Below are 21,401 nucleotides of genomic sequence, written 5' to 3'. Positions count from 1 at the left end.
CTCCTTCCCAGCGGTAACCGCTGGCCCGCTCTCATGGAAAGAACGACTCATCCTTCAGCCGCATGCCGTTTGGTTGCCCCGCTTTAATCCTGTAAGTTGCAGAATCTCGACCATCATCAGGATTGGAAGCCTATGAGAACGAGCAAGCTTGCGCAACGGTCGTACAGCTTGGGTAGCAGCCTGTGGCCTGTGGTGGTGGATGCCTAGAACACGTGAAGATCGCTCCTTCCCTCAATCATTCACTCCGTCACAGCTGGCAAGTTGTGCCGCCATTTGCTGTTTCTCGTTTTGTTTCTCTTGTTCTTGCCTCTTGCCTCTTGCCTCCGTCATTCAATTGTCTGTCGCTCTTTCCCCAGTCGCCGTCTTGAATTTGCGCTGGTGCCTGGCGTCTGACTCTCTCTCTCTCTCTGTCTCTCTCTCTCTCCCCTTACCCAACGCATCGCGATCGAATGGCAATCTTCGACTAGTGACATGCGAAAGGCACTTCATCGCGATATCGACAAGGCACCAGCAAGTACCGTCGTCCTGTCACCCTGACCCCGCTGGGCCCGGTCTCGTCTTGGAACAGCCTCTGAGCGACCCGCAGAGTCTGTTTTATAGACAGTTTCTGACGCTCGATGCTTTGATCCGTTTTTACAAGTTGCACGGCTTTTCGCTTCCTCCGTCTCTTCGCCCGCCTTTGTCTCGTCCTCTTAGAACAGACGTCCTCTTACCCAAACCACAAGCGACTCGGCCCTTTGCTGACAAGTCTCCTTCATTGTGTTTGCGTGCGCGGTTTCCATCCGAGTTCTTTCAGAAACGTTTAGAAGAGGCCATCAAAATGGTGAGTTCGTCTTTTCTTGGTCTATTTTTCGAGTAAAAATGAGAGACAGCAGCATCGCTAACATTTTCCCTCTCTCCCTCATACAGAGCGACCTGCACGTATCACTTCACAGCCCGCTGGACGTCCAGCGGGAGCAGACCAACCGGCTGCACGACCAAGATGTCACTCACATCATTGCCGCCGAGGCCGAGTTTGCCAATTTGTTCCCCGAAGCCCAGATCGACACCCTCGTCTGGCTCCAGATCCCGCCCTCGTCGGCCGCTGCCATCAAGATGACCTGCATGGGCACAGCCTACCCCACCAGCTGGCTGCTCTGCTACAACTCGGCCGTTCTCCGTGAAAGTGGCTTCGCCAAATTCGCCCAGCTGCTCGACGACGAGCGCTACCAAAAACGACAAGCGAGCAAGCTGCTGCTCAGCGGCTTACTGGGGGACAATGCAGCCACAGTCATGCAGAAGATCCGCTTTGTGCTCGACCTGGGACCCTCGATCGACTTTGACCTGCGGTCCGAGCACCTCGAGGCCCTGACCTTACCCAAAGGCATTGTGCAGTACAGCATGATGACCCGCCTCGATCCAGCCCGACGTGTGGCCATCTCCACCGCCGGCGGCCACGACGATGCATGTCACTGCTTCGACATGAAAATCCGGGGTGCCAAGATTGACGAGCCGGGCTACTGGATCAACGGCCAGCACAAACCACTGACTGTCCAAGGCGATGCTGTCCCGGAGCCAACGACTTCGCCATCCGACGGAGTCGCACAAACATCCGTCGAGTCCAATTCAGACACCGGAGCCACAGACAGAGAGGCCACCGATCTTGAAGACGTTGGTTCGGACGAGGCCCCTGTGCCACCGCCCTCGTCACCACAAGGGCCCGAGATCACACACGCACCCGCCGATCCCGCCATCCTGCAGGACGGCTGGCTAACTGGCTCCATCTGGGACCTCCCGCTGGCACCCGAGTTCCGCATCGACGACTACTGTGAGGTCCGTCACATTGCCAACGTCATCCGGCTGTTGCTGGCCATGGCCGGCAAGCCGCTCCACCTCAACTCCGCCGCCCGTGTGTTCACGATTGCCGGCCTCGCGAAGCTGTTCCACCTCAAGAGCAGCGATGTCTACCACATCAACGCTGCCTCGGCGGCGGGAAGCCAGAACCAGCCCGGGCCGCTTACCGGTTTCGCCTTTGCCAACCGCCTTCGCTCAATCGTTTCCGACTGGTTCTTCAGGTTGAACAACGTCAACATCGTCGACATCTTACCGGAGGAGTGCTTTATTATTGCATGGAACATCAAACTGCCTGTCGTTGCCCGTGTTGCGTATCGCATCCTTGTCGCTGAGCGCGCCCTGCAAGAGGCCGGCACCACCGACGCTCAGCCGCGCAAGTACCAGAGCCGTCAAAAGTCTGTCTTTGGTCGCGAGCTGTCGGGCCTGCTCGACGAGGACATGGAGACCATGATCGACCACTCCAGCGAGGCCTTTGTCCAGCGCATCTTGCAAAACCGGGACACAGAGGTTGCCGAGACCAAGTCTCGCATCCAAGAGTTTTCCGCCTCAGAGGACCTGACAGCGACGGGGACCTCCATCGTGACCCCTGATGTTGTGCACAAGTACGAGTACGAATCGCTGACGACCATGTTCCGGACATACAGTGGACCCATTCGCAAGCTACAACAGATCGCCGACGTTCTCACCAAGTTTGTCAAGGTCGAGGAAAGCATTGCCCAGGTCGACACGCGTCATCTCCTTGGGCCCCATGACTATCCCATCGCGAATGCGCTGGCCGCCGTTCGCCGGCTCCTGGACCACCTTACCCACATTGTCCGCGTCTGCTTCCCCCGCAGTCTGGCCGACTCCGACTTGTTGAACAATACGTATACCGAGGAGGTCCAAAAGAGCCTCAGCTTCTACGTGCGCCAGAATGTGCTGCACAAGAACTGGTTTGTCCACATCTACAACGACCTGCCCGACGACAAGAAAGCCATGACGGCCGTGTACTGGCGCCTGCTCGGCCGGTCTGTGGAGGATAAGCTGTCGAAGCAGTTTGATCGCACCCACTTTATGGATCTCGTCGCCGCCGTCAACGCCGCCCTCTTCAAGTCCCTGATCTATGGCGTTCCCATCGGCACCGGGGACATTCGTGACAAGCTGCGCTTAGACCTGCTGGATCATCTAAAGCCCATGATCGGACAAGATGTGACTCTGTACTCCATCCAGTCAATGGGCGAGCTGGATGCATTTACGGCTGTCGATTTTCGCTATGCCCTCTACAACCACGCGTCCCGCCTGTACAAGAAGATTTACGACCGCGATTGTTTTTTCCCCGAATTTGAGCTGGAGCTGGTTCGCGCCTCGCCGCATCTGTTGCTGGGCCTGTCCAACGAGGAGTTCCGGTTTCTTCCCTTGTGGGCAGGCGGCGACAACGACGGGACAGGCGCCGTCTTTGAGCCAGCTCTCCCCACGGCCCATCTCGGACCCATCTCGCCCGGACCAGAGTACCACACCGGCACGACCGAAACGAGCATGAGCACACCGAGCATCGACGACACGCTGAGCATGGCCGGCCCACCTTCCATCAGCGACGCCGGAAATACGGAGCGGTATGGAGATGCGGCGATGAGCGACGCAGTTACGGCGCGTGGAGCTGGTGACGGCGGCAACCACGAGGACGATGATGCCCAGAGCGTGTCCAGCAGCTTCATCATGGTCCGCAACTTTGACGGACTCAACCTGACGCCCGCCCAAGCTGCCGCCGCTGCCGCCACTGCCACTGCCTCAGCCACCTCTGCCACGTACTCCCTACCGAGCGCGGCATCGGTGAACAGCTCCTCGCTGCCCAGCAACATCAGCCGCGCCGTCCAGGACGGCTACTCGACCCTACCCGGCACGAGCGCCTCCGCCAGTCTGGCGACGCCGAGCAGCTCGTCGGTGGCGTCTTTGTCGTCGTCGTCGCCGTCGGTGGCGCTGACGACAAGCTCGTCTGACGATATTGTCGTCGTACGGCCGGCGGGGACAGCGGCCAACGCGGCCACGGCCACGGCCAGTACGTCCACGGACGTCGATTTTGGCTTCGAGTACGACGAAAACGAGGATGGCATCTACAATTACGAGGACGACGACGACGTCGAGGACCAGGAGTATTACGATGACGACGACGACGACGCCAAGTCAGATGACACCGTGATGCCCGACCGAGACGACGTTGAGCAGGCCATGCGGCAGGACGTGCAGCTGCCGCAGGCCGCGTCCAACTAGGGGACGGGCCGGGCAAACGGCGTGGTTTGGGACGTTGCCACGCTACTAATGAAAAGCAAAAGTTACGTCACTTCTGCCTGCATTCGGTATTCTTGGTATTTGTTTTCGCATTTGTCTATTTATTTTTGTTCATACGCTGCTTCAGGAATATCCTAGATGATGTACGAGCCTATTAAAATGTGTGCATGTGTAATGTTAAAATGAAGGTACAATATATTCTTACTGTCACCCATCCAATATTTTGCTTGCAAAAGTATGTTTTACAATGGATGTGTTTTGACAAGAATATGCCCAATTAAGCTTAATCAGAGTGGGATAAGGTCGGATAATGACGTTGTGATTATAATGGGACAAACCGCACTACAACATATAGAAAACGAGCATCAAACCTGCCAAGACGGGCGGTTGCATGCCGCATAGAAGTAAGTTAGAAAGACGCTCACCTCACTCACCTCACAACCACCCCTGACGGACCGGGATGGTTTCAGTCTCAGGTAGCAACGCCGCACATCAGACACTACCTATGCCTGCCTTTTTTATTCCTTTTTTTAACGTCCTGTCTGCGTGGCATCAGATGACAGACGCATGGCAAAGCAGACGACGAAATACAAAAAGACGAGCAGAAACTGGAGAGGCGGCCACACCCTTGTCATGCCGGTTTCTACATCGGATAGACTACCACCCGATGTGTACCGTTTATGCTTTCTTTTTTTAGGTCGCGTAAGGATTGTTAAGCGTTCAAGCTTTCAGGGTTTCCAGGGCCCCCCCCCCGGATGGTTGTCTTTGCTCCCAACTCTTTTTTTCTGTTTGCGTTCGTGGTGTAGTAACTGACTTGAGAGTGTCACAGAAAATAGCTAGGCTACAAAAATGTTTTTTTTTTTTGTAAGATTGACTTGATTAAGAAAGTTGGAGAGAGAAAATGGAACGAACAGAGTGACTTGGCTTTCTCTCTCTCTCACACATTCGCCTCTCGCCGTCATCCACTTCCACGGCTCATCCCCTCTCCGTCTATTCCTCCTCACGCACCAATTTGCTGTAGTCTACCGAAACACCGTAGCAAGAAGGGAAAATCAAAGAAAGCAAAGAAATCAAAGAAAACAGAAACAAATTTGTAGCAGTCAAAAGGGTAAAAACAAAACCAGACATTTGTATCGAGAGCGAGGAAAAACCGAGATAGTTGAAGAGAAAAAAAAAAAGAAGATAGAACCTAGAAGCTAAGGAAATGAAGTGAAAGTCAAGCAAACAAGAAAAAAGAGATTACTGTCTCGCGTTTTTCCTCATTACGTTCAGTCCCCGAGGCGAGGGAGAATTTGGAGCCGCGGGCCGACAGGAAAACAGACAAGACAGGTAGGGCAAGAGAGACAGCGCGAGAGAGTCGAGATGCTAGCTTTGTCCATATTTTTTCCCTTTTCCACCCTTGCATTGAATAAAAAAAGGAGTTTTTGTCCAACCAAGAGGGCGAGCACACAAGAAAAAAATATCAGACAAAAAAGTTTGCCAGGCTCCCCTCTCTCTCTCTCACGTTTTCCATTCCCCCCCCGTCCGACGCCTTCCTGCGCCCCGGGGCCTCAAGCCTCGGGGACCTCTCTCTCGTGGGGTTGTCGATGTCGAGAAGTCTGGAGGATCATCCTTACTCCTTGGCAATGACGGCTGAGGGGTGGTTAGCAAGGTAAACTCATGTCTTCCGACGGAGTAGCAAAGAGAGGGGGACTCACCAGTCTGGATCACTTGTGTGATCTGGGGCACAAGGGACTGGTCAATCAGGCTGTTGATGTCAAAGCTGCTGACGCCGTTGATCAGGCCAAAGTTGAGGTTGCCAAAGTTGAGCGACGACAGGTCAAAGCCGTTGAACAGGCCGAGCTGCGCCAGCTGCAGGACCATCTGCAGCTGCTGGAACTCCAGGAGCGACTGCAGGTTGAACTGGTTCTGCTGGAACAGGTTCTGGAAGCTCAGAATGTTGAAGTTGTTGACCGAGCCGAGCTGCGACAGAAGCTGCAGATCCAGGCTGTTGATCACATTGAGGTACTGGAAGTTCTGGTTCTGGAAGTTGAGGTTGTTGAGCTGCGACAGGTCGAACGAGGAGCGGGCCGAGACGTCCGAGGCCGGGGCGGCAGCGGCAACAGCGGCGAAAGCGCCGACGAGGATGCTGGTGGTCTTCATTTTGAGGGAAAAAAAGGGAGGGGTGGGTTTTTCAAAATCGAAAAGAAGTTTATGGAATATTAAAAGAGTAGGGTATAAACAAAAGAGCACAGCTAAGGGAGGACGTGGTTAGTTTTCTTGTTTGGTGTGTTAGGGCTTATTTAGATATTGTTGTTTTCGTACCTCGAAATGTTCTGAAAGAATGGAATGAGTGAAGCGAGCACAGCTGCAATTGTTCTTGTTAGTGAGAGTCGTGGAGAGAGGAGAGAGGAGAGATGGAGACGAGATGATCACGATGTGGGGTCGGGATGTATTTATAGAGAAGACGTGGAAGGAAAAGCAGTGGAGAAGAACTCACCTCTGAAGAAAGAATGACTGAAGATGGGCAAACTGAAACCGAAAGATGCTTGGGTGGATGAAGAAAAGAGAAACGAAAAGAAGACGGAGAAGGGACGACGGGAGAGAGTCTTATATACAGGATGGGAGGCAAAGAGACAAGATGGCGGCAGAGTAGAGACGCACATCCCACGATATGCGGCACAACCCACACAAGCGCAAAGGCATGAACCAAGGCAATGGTGCCAAGACTGACAAAAAGCCACAAGAAAAAGGTCTCCTGCCTTGTGACACGGTCCGGATCCAGTCTTGTCAACACATCCGAAGGAAATGAGGGAGGGTGGAGAGGCGAGGAAAGGGGAGAGAAGGGGGGGGGGGGTATCAGGCGTTGCCGGACGGAAACGAAGATGGCTAAAACGGGGGCACAGAAGAGGCAAGGCAAAACATAGGACAGAGGAGAGGGGAGGACATGGAGGGAGATCTTGGTCTGGAACCCTTGCCAGAAAATTAGAGTATGGTGGGAGCATGAGCAGGCGGAACAACAAGACAAAACGGGGATGGGGGGGGGGGGTGATGCACGAAGGAAGGGACGAGAAGTCGAGAAACAAACACAGATGCTTGGTAGGAAAAGAGGGTATCAGGGCTCGTGGAAGAAACAGATGCCGGACAGGGGGACGAAGCTTGATTGAGCAGGCGACAGAGGCAAAAAAAGAAAAAGACAGCATAAGCAAGGACCAACGCGGTCGAGGATCGAGGCCAACAGCGAGAGCTCCGGAAGACCAGCTGGCCGAGGGCGTGGAGCCAGTCCTTTACTTGATGCCAAAATAAGCATTGCATAGAGCTTCCGATGTTCTATATGGAGTTGACGGGGGGGGGGGGGGGGATACAGTCACCACACACTGACCACACACTGAAGGGGTCGTCGCCAAGCTGGGTCGTGAGGTTTCCGCGACCAGGGACAGGTGACGTCGACGGATGTATCGAGACAGACGACACAGTCCGAGGCACAAAATTAACCTTACTACGAGGCTGGAAGCGACAGAGCCCACAGCCCTCTTGCTCCCAATGCAATCATGAATGCGACGCTGGACACTGTGCATAGGGCATGCCAAGCCAGATTGGAACGAGAAGGAGACGGCACGTCGACGTTCAACACAGCAACGGTCGACTTGGACACGGGGTACGGGTATGGAGTACAGAATACGGGGCTGTGGTGCGTGTTTTGCCTCGCCGGTAGGTAGCATTGACCCAGGAACGAGAGGACGCTGCGTACCGCAAAGAGCGTGCAACTGCAGATGCGGATGGAGGCACACCGCCTGCCTCCCTGATCGACGTTTAGCTGGCCAGCTCTCTGTTTCGCAGAGTTTCGGCCGTCTTTTGCCAAGATTAGAGGAGATGGAGACAAAAAGCACGGGAGAGCATTCAAGTAATTGTCATGATATTGTGTATACTGTTGGCGTGACTCTGGGGCTCTGTTTGCAAGTCGCTGGTGGGCAGGAAAGCATCAAATTGTCAGCATAGGCTTGCTTCATACAAGCAATGTCATTTTATTGAGGCATGACCATGAGCATTGTCACTGCAGTCATCGTTTTTGAAAAAAGAAAAAAGAATAAGGACTCAAAGTCGCCCTCCAAAAATGAAGTGTCCCCAAAAACACAAACGCCAAGACTCTGTTGCGTGAGATCATGGTCTGCGTCCCATTGTTCCTTAAGGCTGGGCTGCACGGAGTTGAAGTAGTCCGTGGACGAGGACACGCCGAATTGACTGCCTGCTGCTAGCAGCAGTGGTTAAATGCAAACAGCGTCTGAACCAAGAAAAGCCCCTGTCCCATTGTCGTCGTAAGATACTCCGTACGCAAAATAAACGTCTGTGCAGGGTGCCTCTGTTCTCTGGAGTACTACATCATAGACTCGGACGAGACCGTTCTTTGGTTGACCCGTCTGCCCGTGTTTGAAAAAATGCAGTCAATGGTGTGTATTGGCGTATGTTTAGACGTACCTCTCAATTGAAGCCAGACGCTGCATGTCCTCTTGCAGCCAATTGGTGATACAGAGCGCCACCCAGCATCTGAAGTTTGGTTGCAACGGGGGATTTCCGTCCAAAAAGGCACCGCGCCGCGTCACAGAATGGCAGTGGCAAGGGTTTCAGATTGTTCGACTTGACGCAGCCCTGAACACATCCGGCGAATGCATTGGGATGCAACGTACGGAGTCTTTCAAAGCGTCATACGGCGTACTCCGTACATTTGGCCAGTATTACTGCGTACAAAAATACCCACAGCACTCTCCTCATGCATTGACGGGAGTCGTGCGGCCGATGGGCGTGTGACGAGGCGACAGAAATAGAAGCGAGGGTCATCATCATCTTGCAATGCAAGGCGAGCGATGGCGATGGGAGCTGCAGGTCGACCAAGGACAGTGCGCAGGCCATCGCTGCTGTGTGGTGGCGATCGACTGCTTTGTCGTGTACGACATGCAATCGTCTGTTCGATCTGATCTTTTATCCCCTTCTCCCGTTTCCTGTTTGACACAGATAGCCATGGCTCCGCCAGAGTCTGGACGCCCGATTGCTAGAATATGTATTGAAAGAGCAAAAGAACAAACAATTGCCGTGCTAAGGCGTCTCGGATGGTTCCTCTGGCATTCTTCTTTGTGGTCGCTTGATGCATCGGAGATTTTTATGAGCATGTCTAATAGATTTCCAAGGTATTGTCTGTTATGCTTACCTTTTGCAAGATTTTCGACGTTTCTTTACTTTGCTCCTGGTTTCACACTCTTTTCCAAGCCAAAGGCGGAGTCCCAGCTGCTGAATTGTGCTGAACATGACAATGCAGCCGTTATCATCGTAGTGTCGACTCGCAGCACAGCACACTTTGTCCTCGTTCTCAATGCTGCTACCGTAAGCACTGCTTCCATCAAAAATTCTAAATTTCGGATCGCCAGGCATATCCACCCTCGATGGCCCTCGTCTTTCCTCACATTTCCTTTGTTTTCAATGAAACATAGACGCTCCTGAAAAAACTGTCATCGCATCAAATAAGGTTTTGAGTGTTTTGGGTGTTTTGCAGGTCAACCGAAGAACCCGAGAGAAGACGACAGAGACTCAAGACACAAAGGTCTGGAATGGTCTGACGCAGTCTCAAAGTCTAAAAATAAAGACACAAAGCCTAATAAGAGAGCAACGATCTGTCGGTTCCGGTTTCCGTGTTGCGATGCCAATGCTGAGCAAAGTGTGCCGGAAAGAAAGGCAAAGTAGGCCAAAACCGCCCAGGAGACAAGCATTGTCAAGACTAGGAGGCGGACAGCATCCGCCAAGATCGTACATGTTGGGAACGAAGAGAGTATGCAAAGGCAAAGGCACGAAGAAGGCATCCGAGACCCGAAGACAGGCACCGGGCTGCTGGAGATGAATCAGGGACAAGGAGTGGGCGACGTATAAATGATGACATTTCCTCTTGATGGTGCCAAAACGATGCAGGCAAGACGACGGCGTTCTGCGTTCTCGCCGTGATCAAAGAGACGCTGGCGTCTTTCACGATCGCAGCCGGAAATATCTGGAAGCTTATACAAGCAAAGGAAAACAATGAAAGCAGATTGTGACTATGAGTCACAAAGTGCCATGCCATGTAGCAATCTCTTGTCGTTCAGAAAACATCTTGATACAGATTCCACTTTTATTCCTTCCACGATCGTCGTGCCACCTTTGTTCGTTTTTTTAATTTTATATTTTCAGCCATCCTGGGCATATATTTTGTGCGTATCCTATCTAAATTTGGTGTACCAAGTGTGTCCTGTTTCCTCGTCCGTTGCAGCCGTGCATACAGACATGGAACAGGGAAAGTAAACAAAAGGAACAAAAGAGAATAATGAACAGAAAACCAAATCCATCCAAGCCTTGTTGTGCAATCCCCCAAACCCAAGCCCCGAATTCTCCTTTTATTTGCCTGCTCAGGTGAATTGGGCCAGGCCGGTATCAGCCGAGGCGGGCGCGGCAGCGGCCGGTGCCGGTGCCGCAGCAACACTACCGGATGCGGCAACAGCGGCGGTCGCTGCCGCCTGGGACGTCGCCGCCGTCGCACCTGCCGCCGTCGCTGCAGAGGCTGTCGCAACAGCAGTAGCAACCGACGCAGCCGTGTTTGCCACGTTGACGGTAGCCGTGTCCAAGCCACCCGAAAGCGAGGCAAATGCACCCGCCTGGCCGCTGATGGCGGCGCAGTTGGCGGCGTTCAGGTTGCCGCTCTGGCGCTTGGCGCGCATGCGACGCACCGCCTTGGAGCGGACGCTGACCGTCGTCTTCTTGTGGTCGGCCAGGGCGCGCTTGAACACGCCGAGGTTGATGGCCGACACGCCGCCGAAGCCAAACTGGGAGCCGCCGCCGAACAGGGCCTGGATCTCGGCCAGGTTGGACAGGCCCGACTGCTCGAGCTCCATGAGCTCCAGCAGCTCCAAGAACATCTCGACCTGGCCCTGCTGGCCGAGCGAGCTGAGGCTGTTGACGCTGATGAGGTTGTTGAGGCAGAGGGCGCCGGACATGAGCTGAATGGCGTTGAGCAGGTCGTTCTGGTTGTTGAGGTTGACGCTGGCCAGATTGATGCCGCCCAAGTTGAGGCCGCTCAGGAGAGACGAGGAGGAACTGCCGAGCAGCGAGTTGAGACTCAAGACGGACGACGACGACGAACTGCCAAGACCGCCGAACAACTCGGAGAGCAGCTGCGACGAGGACAGCGAGGAACCACTGAGAAGGCTGCTGAGGTCGAGGCCATTGCCGTTGGAGGAGCCACTAAGAAGGCTACCGAGGTCGAGGCCGTTCTGGCCGTTGTTGTTGTTGTTGTTGTTGCTGTTGTTGTTCTGGCCGTTGACAGAGGCCGACGACGTGGCGGACACGGCCGACGACGAAACGGCCGTGGTACCGCTCACGTTCACAGCTGCCGCTGCACCATTGGCGACGACCGGCGTGGGTGGCGTGGCGGCCGACACCAGGCCGGCACCGAGAAGAACGAAGGAGTGGACAGACTTCATGGTATAGAAAAGAAGGACGAAATAAAAATAAAAATTGACCAGCAAGTTAAAAGAAGGAGAAAGAGCTCAGCTGCAAACTGTTAGATTGCGCAGAGAGGCGAACCCTCACAACGAGAATAGTATCGTATACGTACCTCTTATTTATAAAATCAAAAAAGAGAATGGCGAATGATCTCTCAAACAGGAAACGACAAGACGATTAGAAGGGGGGAACAGAGAGAGGAAGAGAAAAGAGAAATCCAAAAAAGGAGAAGATCTAGAAACGTAAGAGAGAGAAGTGGAAGTGCTGCCTGATATATCCAGTATCCCACGGGCGTGGATTCTGGGGACGGTGTGCGCAGAAAGCAGGGAAATCTAGAACAAGAGAGCAAGACAGAAACGGGCAATCACTCATGCAACGGTCACAGCTGTAACTAGTCCCGAGGCTTGCGTGCGTGTGTGTGAGCGTATTCAGATGGAAAAACAAGCACACAGAAGCACCAAAAACTGCTGATGAAACGCCTTGTGCCAAGGAATGGCGATTGCACGGCAAAAGTCGAGAGTAAAGAAACAGGGCGATCAACGACACCAAAGCACAGAGTAGAGAATACTTGGTTTGACTGCCGTTCTGGGTACGACCAAGAGTCAACCGTACATCCAAGAGCCGAGATCGTGTAGAGTTGCAGTTCTTTTCTTGCCTCGTACGTCTCGTTATCGTTGTCTTTTTTTACAAGTGCAGTCTATTCTTTCCCGGGACCCTTTACGGTATCATGATGTCCTGATCGTCTAAGATGTGCAAAGAGAGGGAATAATACAGTGCCACGAATGGAAGACAGAAGGGGAAAAAAATGAGAAGAAAAAAGAGAAAAAGAGAAAAAAAAGAAGAGAAAAAAGATAAGACGTCGTCTGTGGTCTCATGTCTTGAGGTTAAGATGGCTAACAGGGACGACTTTCGGTTTACGGTGTTCCAGGCCGCTCGTGCTACATTCGGATGACTGCCAGCCAGACGAGTCGTGTTGGAGAGGACAGACCGTCGACGTCTAGACACTGAACGACGTTCACAGAGGAATAATCAAAGCAACTCAATTGGGACACAATCAGCACTCCGCAGAAACGCCCCGATGCATTCTCTCCCAAACCCTGGGCGACGATGAAATGATGGCTGTGCCAAGACGAGCGATGCCGTGGAGTCAACTCGCAGCCTCCTGTAGTCCGTCTGCCGTTGACGTGCGCAGCAGCTGTTTCGGGGCGTGTTAAAAAGTCCAAAAGTCCAAAAGAGTGGCGCCAGAACGGGACGAAATGCAAATACAGCCAGAGCTCGACGCACGCTGAACTGGGCGGCGGTCTCTCTAACAAGCGATCTGCGGGCCGGAACACGGGAAGGATGGTTTGCCAATGCCAAGGCGAAACAAGCACAGAGCTATGCGGGCAGGAAGAGGAGCAGGCCGAGCGACCTACAATGTATGGGGAGGAAAAAGCCGTAAACTCAAATCCTGGCTGATGGCTTCACACCTCGTTTCTTGCAATCCACCCCGGGCGATCGCAAAGAGAGCGCTGACGAGATCTGGAAGAGAGTCTAGATTCTGTGTGAAATGCGACGAACAAACGATGCGATGTTCGCGAAGAAATTCAACAAAAAGCGGTGTTTTGTATTGTCCGCATGCTCTCTAACACTATTTGGTAAGCATGTATTTACAGTGTACTTTCTCCTTTCCTATTACCAGAAAGGGCAACAAAGAATCCCGTCAATTTTATCGACAACCGGAGTCCATATATTTGTGTCCCTGGCCATGGCTGTGCTGCGCATCGTTCATGCCTGCCAATGAAGACACAATTCGTGATGAGAACCAGAGGAAAACACAAATCAACAGCAAATGAAGTGCTCCATCAAAAAGACAAAAACAGCCGACAAGAATGGGATGTGAACTCTCGCTCCCAAAGGACGGGCATAGCCGACCCGCGTTCATCACTCCGCCCTCTTGTTTTTTTTTGCGCTCGTGGCTGGGAGGACGCAGCGAAGGGATGGCGGCATGAGAGGCGCTCTTCAAGACAGCTCAGATGGGTGTTAAGTCGTTCATTTCCCACCTCGTTCACTCTATCATTTCACTCACGAACAGCCTCGACGATATTCCATAGGACAGGTGTTCATCATACTTTTTTTGATTGTATTTCAGCAATCATCGAATTGCTTATGCTTATCATCCCGGACAGTCGTGTCCTTTTGTCTACCGTAAATTCCAAATGTATAAACGCCGTACAGTAAAGGCTTCCCTCAGCCAGTATATGCAATGTGTGTGTGTATATGAAACCCTCTGCTATTTTTCCAACGATGGCTGATGTGGTAGTGATTGTCGTTGTGTCTGGCGTTGTGACTGCAACAGGTGCTGCTGCTGCTGCTGCTGCTGCTGCTGCTGCTGCTGTTGTGGTTGTTGACTGGCATTGCCGCTCGTAAAGCCCAGCAGCTCGCCCACAATCCCGCCTGGTTTCGGCACCGGACACGCGCGGGTGGTCCGCCGTGGACTCGGCGAGGGGGAGGCTTCGCTGTCGCTCGTCACCCGCTGGCCCGTCACCCGCTGGCCCGACTCCATGGCAAACCGCGCCATACCATCGGCGTCGCGCTCGACCTGCACGGGCACGGGTGCCGCGGTCTCCATCACCTCGTCTTGCATCCGTCTCCGCCGCCGTCTGCGCTGCTGCGGGACCACGGTACCGTCGGCCGCCACCTCGGCCATCTGCCCGTCGGCCAATGCGACGCGTGGCGCCGGGCACGGCAGGACGTGCGGCAGGACCACGACAAAGAAGCTGGCAAAGACGGTGGTCGCAAAGAGCGACGAGGTCATGCGCGACCGCGGGTGGAGGTGCGGCGGTGGCATGTCGGGGGACGGTGCACCCGGTCAAAGAATTGCGCGTGGGGTGTGGCTCTCGAAAGGTTCTTTGGTTCTTCGGTTCTTCGGTTCGTCGGCTGGAGGGGTCATCCGAGGGTTATGCGGCCAATTGGGTCGGAGCGGGCTGGTAGGAATAATTTCTGTGTCGGCAATTGTCTGCCGACGACGGATGATGCTCGTTACGGCGCGCGTGTTGTCGTCGTCCGTCGGGGGCGTTGTGTGCGCTGGGTCTGCGTTCGTCCGCAACGTACACGAAGCTCTGAATTTTAGCATTTTCGCCGGTGCCGTTAATAACAGCCGCGATTTGGTTGGCTGGTGGGCCAGCTTCGGCTCAGCACCACTTTCTCTCAGGTCGCTTTTCAAAAGACGCTGGTACAAAATAGGCTAGTATGTAAATGTGATCTGTCACGTGTGATACTGACCCTGAGAATCGTTCTTTCCCATGCACTATCTTTTACTAGCGCCTTCCATGCGGCCGCAACCTCCACACGCGAGCGGCCGTTGAAGCTCATAAAACGGAAGGAACGACACGGCGACAACCTCCCAGGACAACACCCGACAAAAGTCACGACAGCCACAGCAGCGACGACAGCCATGTCCGACCTCGACCAGGCCATTGCGCAGCTGCGCGCGTGCCGGCTGATTCCTGAGGAGCAGGTGCGCGAGCTGTGCCACAAGGCGCGCGAGCTGCTGATTGAGGAGGGCAACGTCGTGCAGGTGACGGCGCCGGTGACCATCTGCGGCGACATCCACGGGCAGTTCCACGACCTGATGGAGCTGTTCCGCGTGGGGGGCGACGTGCCGGACACCAACTACCTGTTCCTGGGCGACTTTGTCGACCGCGGCTTCTACTCCATCGAGACGTTTCTGCTGCTGCTGTGCCTCAAGGTCCGCTACCCGGACCGCATGACGCTGATCCGCGGCAACCACGAGTCGCGCCAGATCACGACCGTCTACGGCTTCTATGACGAGTGCCTGCGCAAGTACGGCAGCGCCAACGTCTGGCGCTACTGCTGCGACGTGTTTGACTACCTGGCGCTGGCCGCCATTGTCATGGGCGTGTCCAACACGCTGGGCCCGGCCAACGCCTCCGTGACCGAACAGGAGTACATTGACGAGGAGGTTGAGATTGAGGTGTGCAACTCGGACGGCGACATTGTCAGCCGCTTCCAGCGGCGCGAGCGCGCGGGCGGCGCGTCGGCGCAGCTGCAGCAGCACCAGCAGCAGATGCTGCACCAGCAGCTCGTGGCGGCCGCGAACCAGAACGTGCCCCTGAACGGGCCCAACGGCCTGCCCATGGGCAACTACGTGCCGGCCACGACCGCGGCCGCGCCCCAGCCGGCGCCGCTGCCATTGGCGTCGTCGTCGACCAACGGCGCGGCGGCGAAAAGCGCCTACGGCAAGACGGGCCCGCCGGGGTCGGGCGCGTCCGGCGCGAGCACGGGCTCCGTGGGCAACCCGGCCGGCGCCGTGCTGTGCGTGCACGGCGGCCTCAGCCCGCTCGTGGACACCATCGACAAGATCCGCGTGCTCGACCGCAAGCAGGAGGTGCCGCACGAGGGCGCCATGTGCGACCTGCTGTGGTCCGACCCGGACGAGATCGACGGCTGGGGCCTGAGCCCGCGCGGCGCCGGCTTTTTGTTCGGCTCCAACATCGTCAAGGCCTTCAACCACCGCAACGACATCTCGCTCGTGGCGCGCGCGCACCAGCTCGTCATGGAAGGGTTCAAGGAGATGTTTGACGGCACGATTGTCACCGTCTGGTCCGCGCCCAACTACTGCTACCGCTGCGGCAACATTGCCGCGCTCCTCGAGCTGTCCGAGGACGCGTCCGGACTGGGCTCGTTTGGCCGCAGCAACGGCGACGCCATGCGCAGCGCCGAGGCCACGCAGCGGGGCACCCTCGAAGAGGCCGAGCTGTGGCAGGGCAACGGCCCCGGCCGGCGGTACCGCGTGTTTGCGGCGGCGCCGCAGGACTCGCGCGGCATGCCGGCGAAGAAGCCGGTGGCTGACTACTTTTTGTAAGCGAGCAGAGGGGTCAAGGTTGCCGGCAGGCACAACCGAAACGGCGTTGGTATCATTTTGGGTGCGCGTCATGTATGAATGGGATTCCCGGCGTTTTCGTTTTGTCTCGTTTTCGTCTTCATCTTCGTTTTTTATTTTCTTTGTATCTGTGCCGTGCTTTATTCCCTTCACTAGCTCACGTCATATGCCAGAGAAGCGAGCCTTATTCTGTGTTGTACATTCTACCATCTGCTGTTGTTTCACGGAGTCGTATGTCACTGGCTCAAAGAACTTGGACCCGGCGCATATCCGCGTCTGTAAAGAGTATTTTCTATCCGTACCCAGTATCCAAAACGTGCCTGCAATGTGAGTGTATCGGAGTAAAGTGTGTATCCCATGATCCGCAGTCCGAGGGAGGAGTTGTGCCAGCACGCATCGTCCCATCCTGTCCCTTTTCCTTTTCCCTTTTCCCTTGTCCTGAATGTCCCAATCCTCAACCCAAGTAAGTCATACCAGGCCAGCCCAAACAGTCCTGCCCAAGTTAAAAAAATCCATTATTTCCAAGCAAACAGCTTGCAAATCCTCGCGCTTCTCGTTGCTCGCTCGTCCTACTCCTCAAAGAACCCGCCGTGCACCTGGCATCCCATGCCAGACATACACGCCGGGCACGTCCGCACATACGATCCAGTCGTGTTTCCACCGCCACCGCCTCCGGCACTGCCGCTGCCCATCATGCCATAGTATGGTGCCGGGGCAGGCGGCTGTGAGACGCCAGAGACCGAACCCGTTGCAAACGTAGTGCTGCCGCCGCCCTCTCCCAAATACTGCGGCGAGACGCTGTAGTCAAACAGAATAGGCTCGGCACCGGTGCCAACACCAACACCGCCGCCACCTCCTGCTTCTGTACCGCCACCACCGGAACTGCTGCCGTAGTGCAAGTCCTCTGCACTGGTCACGTCGAGACCGTAAAAGGCGGTGGACAAGCCGTAGCCGGGGGACAGGTAGCGACCGTAGTCGGCGGTGGATGGGCCCGTGGTTGTCGTTGTGCCGGCCGCAGAGGTCGACGAAGCCCGCTTTCCCTTGTCCCGGTGGCCATGGCCATGGCTGTGACTGTGGCCGTGACTGTGGCCGTGACTGTGGCTGTGGCCATGGCTGTGGCTCTTCTCGCCCTTCCCGTGCACACTGCTGCCGCCACTGCCCCGGTGCGCGCTGGACCCGGCGGCCGACGTCGTCGTCGTCTCGTCAACGCCACCGCCGCCCGACGGGCTGCTCGGTCCGACCGACCCGGCCGCCGAGAGGCTGCCACCACTGAGCAGGGGCGATGCGTACTGCAGCGGGAACCGCGGGACCATAAGATGCTCGAGCGTCGCCACGTTGGCCCCGGGTGGCCCGCTGTCCCCGGTGTCCCCAGTGTCCCCAGTGTCCCCAGTGTCCCCGATATCGTCGACGTCGCCGTGAAGGTACGCCTCCACGGCCGCGTGGCTCACGCCGCTCTGCTGCAGCAGCCGCCGCAGCTTCTTGTTCTCGTCGGCCACGCGCCGAGCGGCGTGCTGCACCTCGGTCGACGCCTCGACGCCTTGCTCTTCAAAGGCGCGGACGCGCTGCTCGAGCTCCTGCTGGTACTCCTTGCGGCGGGCCCGGGAGCGGCGCTGGTTGTCGCGGATGCGGGCGAGGTTGGCTTCGTCCTAGACGGGAGGGAAGAGAGGGGGAGCCGTTCGTTAGCGGTCGTCGTTCACTAGGAATACAGGGAGTGGTGTGGGATGTGATACAATACCTACACTTTGAGGTGCCATATTGTTGAGCTAGTGGCCGCCTGATGATGGAGGGGATGTGAGAGAGAGAACAGTGTTGGTGATGAGGATGAAGACGAGGCGAATGGCAAGGTAAAGTCTGTCTGCCGAGTGATGATGTCTGTGTTCATCTCGAGGGCGGCAATGTTTGCAGTTATATAGTTGCCAGTCGCGAGCGAGGGCCGTGAGACGTGGACGACGACAAATTGGCGATATCGTCTTGCACAGTTGATGCTCGCAGGCGTTGAAGAACAGGGCTGTGTAAAGAATGTCGTCGCCAAGCGTAGAGGATGGGGCTGTAGATGGTTTGGAGAGTAGAACGTGTGGCTGCAGAATGTGAAGTGAGGTCCAGCTCTCTCCAAATAAAATAGTAAAAAAAGACTAATCAATAATCAAATGGGAATGTCAACAACAAGAGGGACGGCGCAGGATGTCTGAAAGTAGACGCCAAGGATGAGACAGCCGGCGCTGGAACGGAACAGACCTGGGAATATGACGTGTGATGGGCCTTTTTAATGCCTTCGAGCTGTGTTGTACGCAGTATGTAGGAACAGAGGGAAATAATGTTGTTGTTGGCGACAAGACTCAAGATGACAGGGCTTAGGGCTTACAGCTCAAAATATTTTGTGACATTCGATATATGTAGGAGGGCATAAAGGGACATGTAGGCAACGAGGTTCCGCAGGAGACTGGTACGGCCGCGTTTCCTTTTTTTTCTTTTATTCTTCTTGATGACTCTCTCACTGTTTTCAGCCGGCCATTGGGAGGGGGGATTGAAAAAGACGAGGCAGGGTTGGAGGGCGGGACGCGGGAGCCATGACAGTGCTTGACTGACAAAGAGGCCAATGACGTTGGGAGGGCGGTGGCGTTGATGATCGGGAAGGGCTTCGAGGTAAAGGGTTGACGGCAAGTGGCAGACTGTCGGTCAGTATCGGCCGGCAGTCCTGCATGGCGAGCCAAAGCGTGATTCATTCTGCTTAAATGCTTGAATGCTTGAATGCTTGCATGTACTCATGTGTCCAGCATCGACACATGTACATGCATGCAAGCAAGGTCCAGCTGGACGGTAAGGAATACGAAGCAGAAAAGGGAGGGAGGGGCGTGTGCAGGAACGGATGGATCAACGACAGATTGGGGAGGGCGAGTGGAGGCTTGTCAAGAGACTGGATGGCGTTATAGGTGGATGGGTCCGAGCCGGACAACAGGGAGGGATATAAAATATAGATATATATATAAAAAAAAGAAAGTGACCAGAAAAGAAGAAGAAAGACAATAGTAACCAAAAGGGGAAGGTAGGGCGAAGAGGGTTCGCGATTCGCAAAGAAGCGCACATGCCCGCCGTTGACGCCGTTGACGTCGTTGGCGGGTATAGACGCCTCTACCGGCGGAAGTGATGTGTAATGTCCCAGTAGTGCATGTACATATAAGACGCAGACATGCAGACGTGGAAGAACGTGGCTGCAAAGGGTTATTTCTTCTACTATCACAGAGTCACACTATCTGCTTGTAAATCGGGTCCATAACAAAGCGTCTGTTGTCTTCCTGAGCGAGCTACGAGGATCTCGGCAAAGTTCGTTGCCAGAGAGTTTTCCGGCTGGCAACATTCGGTGTGGATTCGTTTCTTGTTTCTGTTTACAAGGCAGATGGCGGCCGTTGGTTTCTTATGTGTTTATTTCTGTCCGTCTTTCCTCGATATCATTCACATCCCGGCCCTCCCTCCAATCCAACCCTCCAATTAGCAACTGGAGCCGCGCAGGACAAGGCCAGCGGACCAGGGGTGGGCACTAACACGAACATAATGCGGGAGGCGCCCTGACCGACACGAGGAGCTGTCCGAGGTGTGGAGAAGAGTGGAAAAAAGGTACGTACCAGTCGATAAACGAAGAAACAGAAGAATTAGAAGAAAATAGACCTAAACCAGGGTCGACAACTCTGTTAAAGTAAGACAGAAACACTCGAGGGGATCTGCCATGTTGGCATTGTCGTTATGAGGGCCGTGCAGGCTTGAGCAACGACAGACGGAAAGGTACACAGGGCTGATCTGACGTGCAGCCGCCAGGAACCAGCAGATGTGACGGGCATAATGTAACAAAGACAATGAGGCAGAAAACGAATAATAAAACAGCTACCCAAGAGATATCAGAGGAGGGTGACCTTCACGAAGAAAGACTCCGTGAGAGAGGCTGTGCTGGCCGACTGGAGAGGGTAGAAAACGAGAGTGGGCATTATTCTGTGGAGAGAAGAAAGCTCGTAATAAGGGATCTGCTACGTCCCAAAACGAACTGTACTTATGTGTCTGTATCGCTGCGCTTCTTAGGGCTGAACCAGGTGATGAGAGAAAGCCAATAGAACAAAAATGTGGCTTGATCAGCAATACGGCCAATGGCTCTGGCGAGGTCACCCACAACAAATAACTTACAGAGCAGGCAAAGACACCTTCTGATTCGATGGGTGTCGACTACGGCTGTAGGCTTTGCCGGATCGGGATGCATTGGCCAGAGAATGGGAGGCTACGAAATGGCGGGATTGGACGTGCGGATAAGCTTTGAGAGATGCCGAGTTCCGTACTGTTTTCTGCTCTCGATATTTTGTGCATGTTCGTATGTGCCTCTTCCCTTTCCAGACCGGCAAAACCACACCATTCGGCCGCCATTGGTTGCTTGCATGTCGGTCAAGTGAGGCTGTGGCAGGACAAAACGAGGGCGCTGAACAAGCACTGGACGGTGAGCAGAGCAAAATGATGCGCCGGATTATGATGCGTAACTGTAGAAGGAAATATCAAACGACATGGCAAACGGACTTGCCGATACGGCTGGACGAGGCCGTGAGACGCAAGGTAACAATACTGCGCGGCAATAGAAAATACGATTTGGACGGACAAGAAACGAATGCCAATAAGCATAACACAGCTACGGAAATGCGGTTAGCAGACGTCATTGCAAGTGCATATGCTATACGGCGTACTCCGTTCATACGTCGTGATTGCGTCGTGCCGAGATTGGGATTATGGCAGACTCGGACCCGTCTGTCGTGCTCCAACTCCTCGTAGACAACTCGAGTTCAGCCTCGACAACACGAGCAGAGCATTATGGCATAAACATGTCCAGGGACTATGAAGGGACGTCCATACGAGTACATTGTTTGTTTTATAAGAACAAGAGCACGTGGTG

General features: G+C 54.7%; 6 protein-coding genes across 6 annotated transcripts; 2 read left to right on the top strand and 4 right to left on the bottom strand.

Annotated features, from left to right (window-relative positions):
• Window positions 1-861: 861 nt before the first annotated feature.
• On the top strand, window positions 862-4,080 carry SPSK_00679 (uncharacterized protein; the record flags this gene model as incomplete). The annotated part of the gene is made up of 1 exon (XM_016727629.1): window positions 862-4,080. The coding sequence occupies one exon, from the start codon at window positions 862-864 to the stop codon at window positions 4,078-4,080; it is 3,219 nt and encodes a 1,072-aa protein (XP_016584488.1).
• A 1,630-nt stretch (window positions 4,081-5,710) lies between these two features.
• Window positions 5,711-6,240, bottom strand: SPSK_00915 (uncharacterized protein; the record flags this gene model as incomplete). Its single annotated transcript, XM_016727857.1, has 2 exons — window positions 5,711-5,730; window positions 5,796-6,240. The coding sequence occupies 2 exons, from the start codon at window positions 6,238-6,240 to the stop codon at window positions 5,711-5,713; spliced, it is 465 nt and encodes a 154-aa protein (XP_016584487.1).
• A 4,262-nt stretch (window positions 6,241-10,502) lies between these two features.
• Window positions 10,503-11,573, bottom strand: SPSK_00842 (uncharacterized protein; the record flags this gene model as incomplete). Its single annotated transcript, XM_016727788.1, has 1 exon — window positions 10,503-11,573. One exon carries the CDS (start codon window positions 11,571-11,573, stop codon window positions 10,503-10,505), a length of 1,071 nt encoding a protein of 356 aa, XP_016584486.1.
• Window positions 11,574-13,867: 2,294 nt separating this feature from the next.
• SPSK_00912 (uncharacterized protein) lies at window positions 13,868-14,425 on the bottom strand (the record flags this gene model as incomplete). Its single annotated transcript, XM_016727854.1, has 1 exon — window positions 13,868-14,425. One exon carries the CDS (start codon window positions 14,423-14,425, stop codon window positions 13,868-13,870), a length of 558 nt encoding a protein of 185 aa, XP_016584485.1.
• Window positions 14,426-14,606: 181 nt separating this feature from the next.
• Window positions 14,607-16,462, top strand: SPSK_00746 (protein phosphatase; the record flags this gene model as incomplete). Its single annotated transcript, XM_016727694.1, has 2 exons — window positions 14,607-14,824; window positions 14,899-16,462. The coding sequence occupies 2 exons, from the start codon at window positions 14,607-14,609 to the stop codon at window positions 16,460-16,462; spliced, it is 1,782 nt and encodes a 593-aa protein (XP_016584484.1).
• Window positions 16,463-17,049: 587 nt separating this feature from the next.
• Window positions 17,050-18,234, bottom strand: SPSK_00823 (uncharacterized protein; the record flags this gene model as incomplete). Its single annotated transcript, XM_016727770.1, has 2 exons — window positions 17,050-18,126; window positions 18,220-18,234. The coding sequence occupies 2 exons, from the start codon at window positions 18,232-18,234 to the stop codon at window positions 17,050-17,052; spliced, it is 1,092 nt and encodes a 363-aa protein (XP_016584483.1).
• Window positions 18,235-21,401: the final 3,167 nt, after the last annotated feature.

Source organism: Sporothrix schenckii (assembly GCF_000961545.1).
Source record: "Sporothrix schenckii 1099-18 chromosome Unknown Cont48, whole genome shotgun sequence".
NCBI lineage: Eukaryota > Fungi > Ascomycota > Sordariomycetes > Ophiostomatales > Ophiostomataceae > Sporothrix > Sporothrix schenckii.
This window is presented reverse-complemented; position numbering and strand designations above follow the sequence as displayed.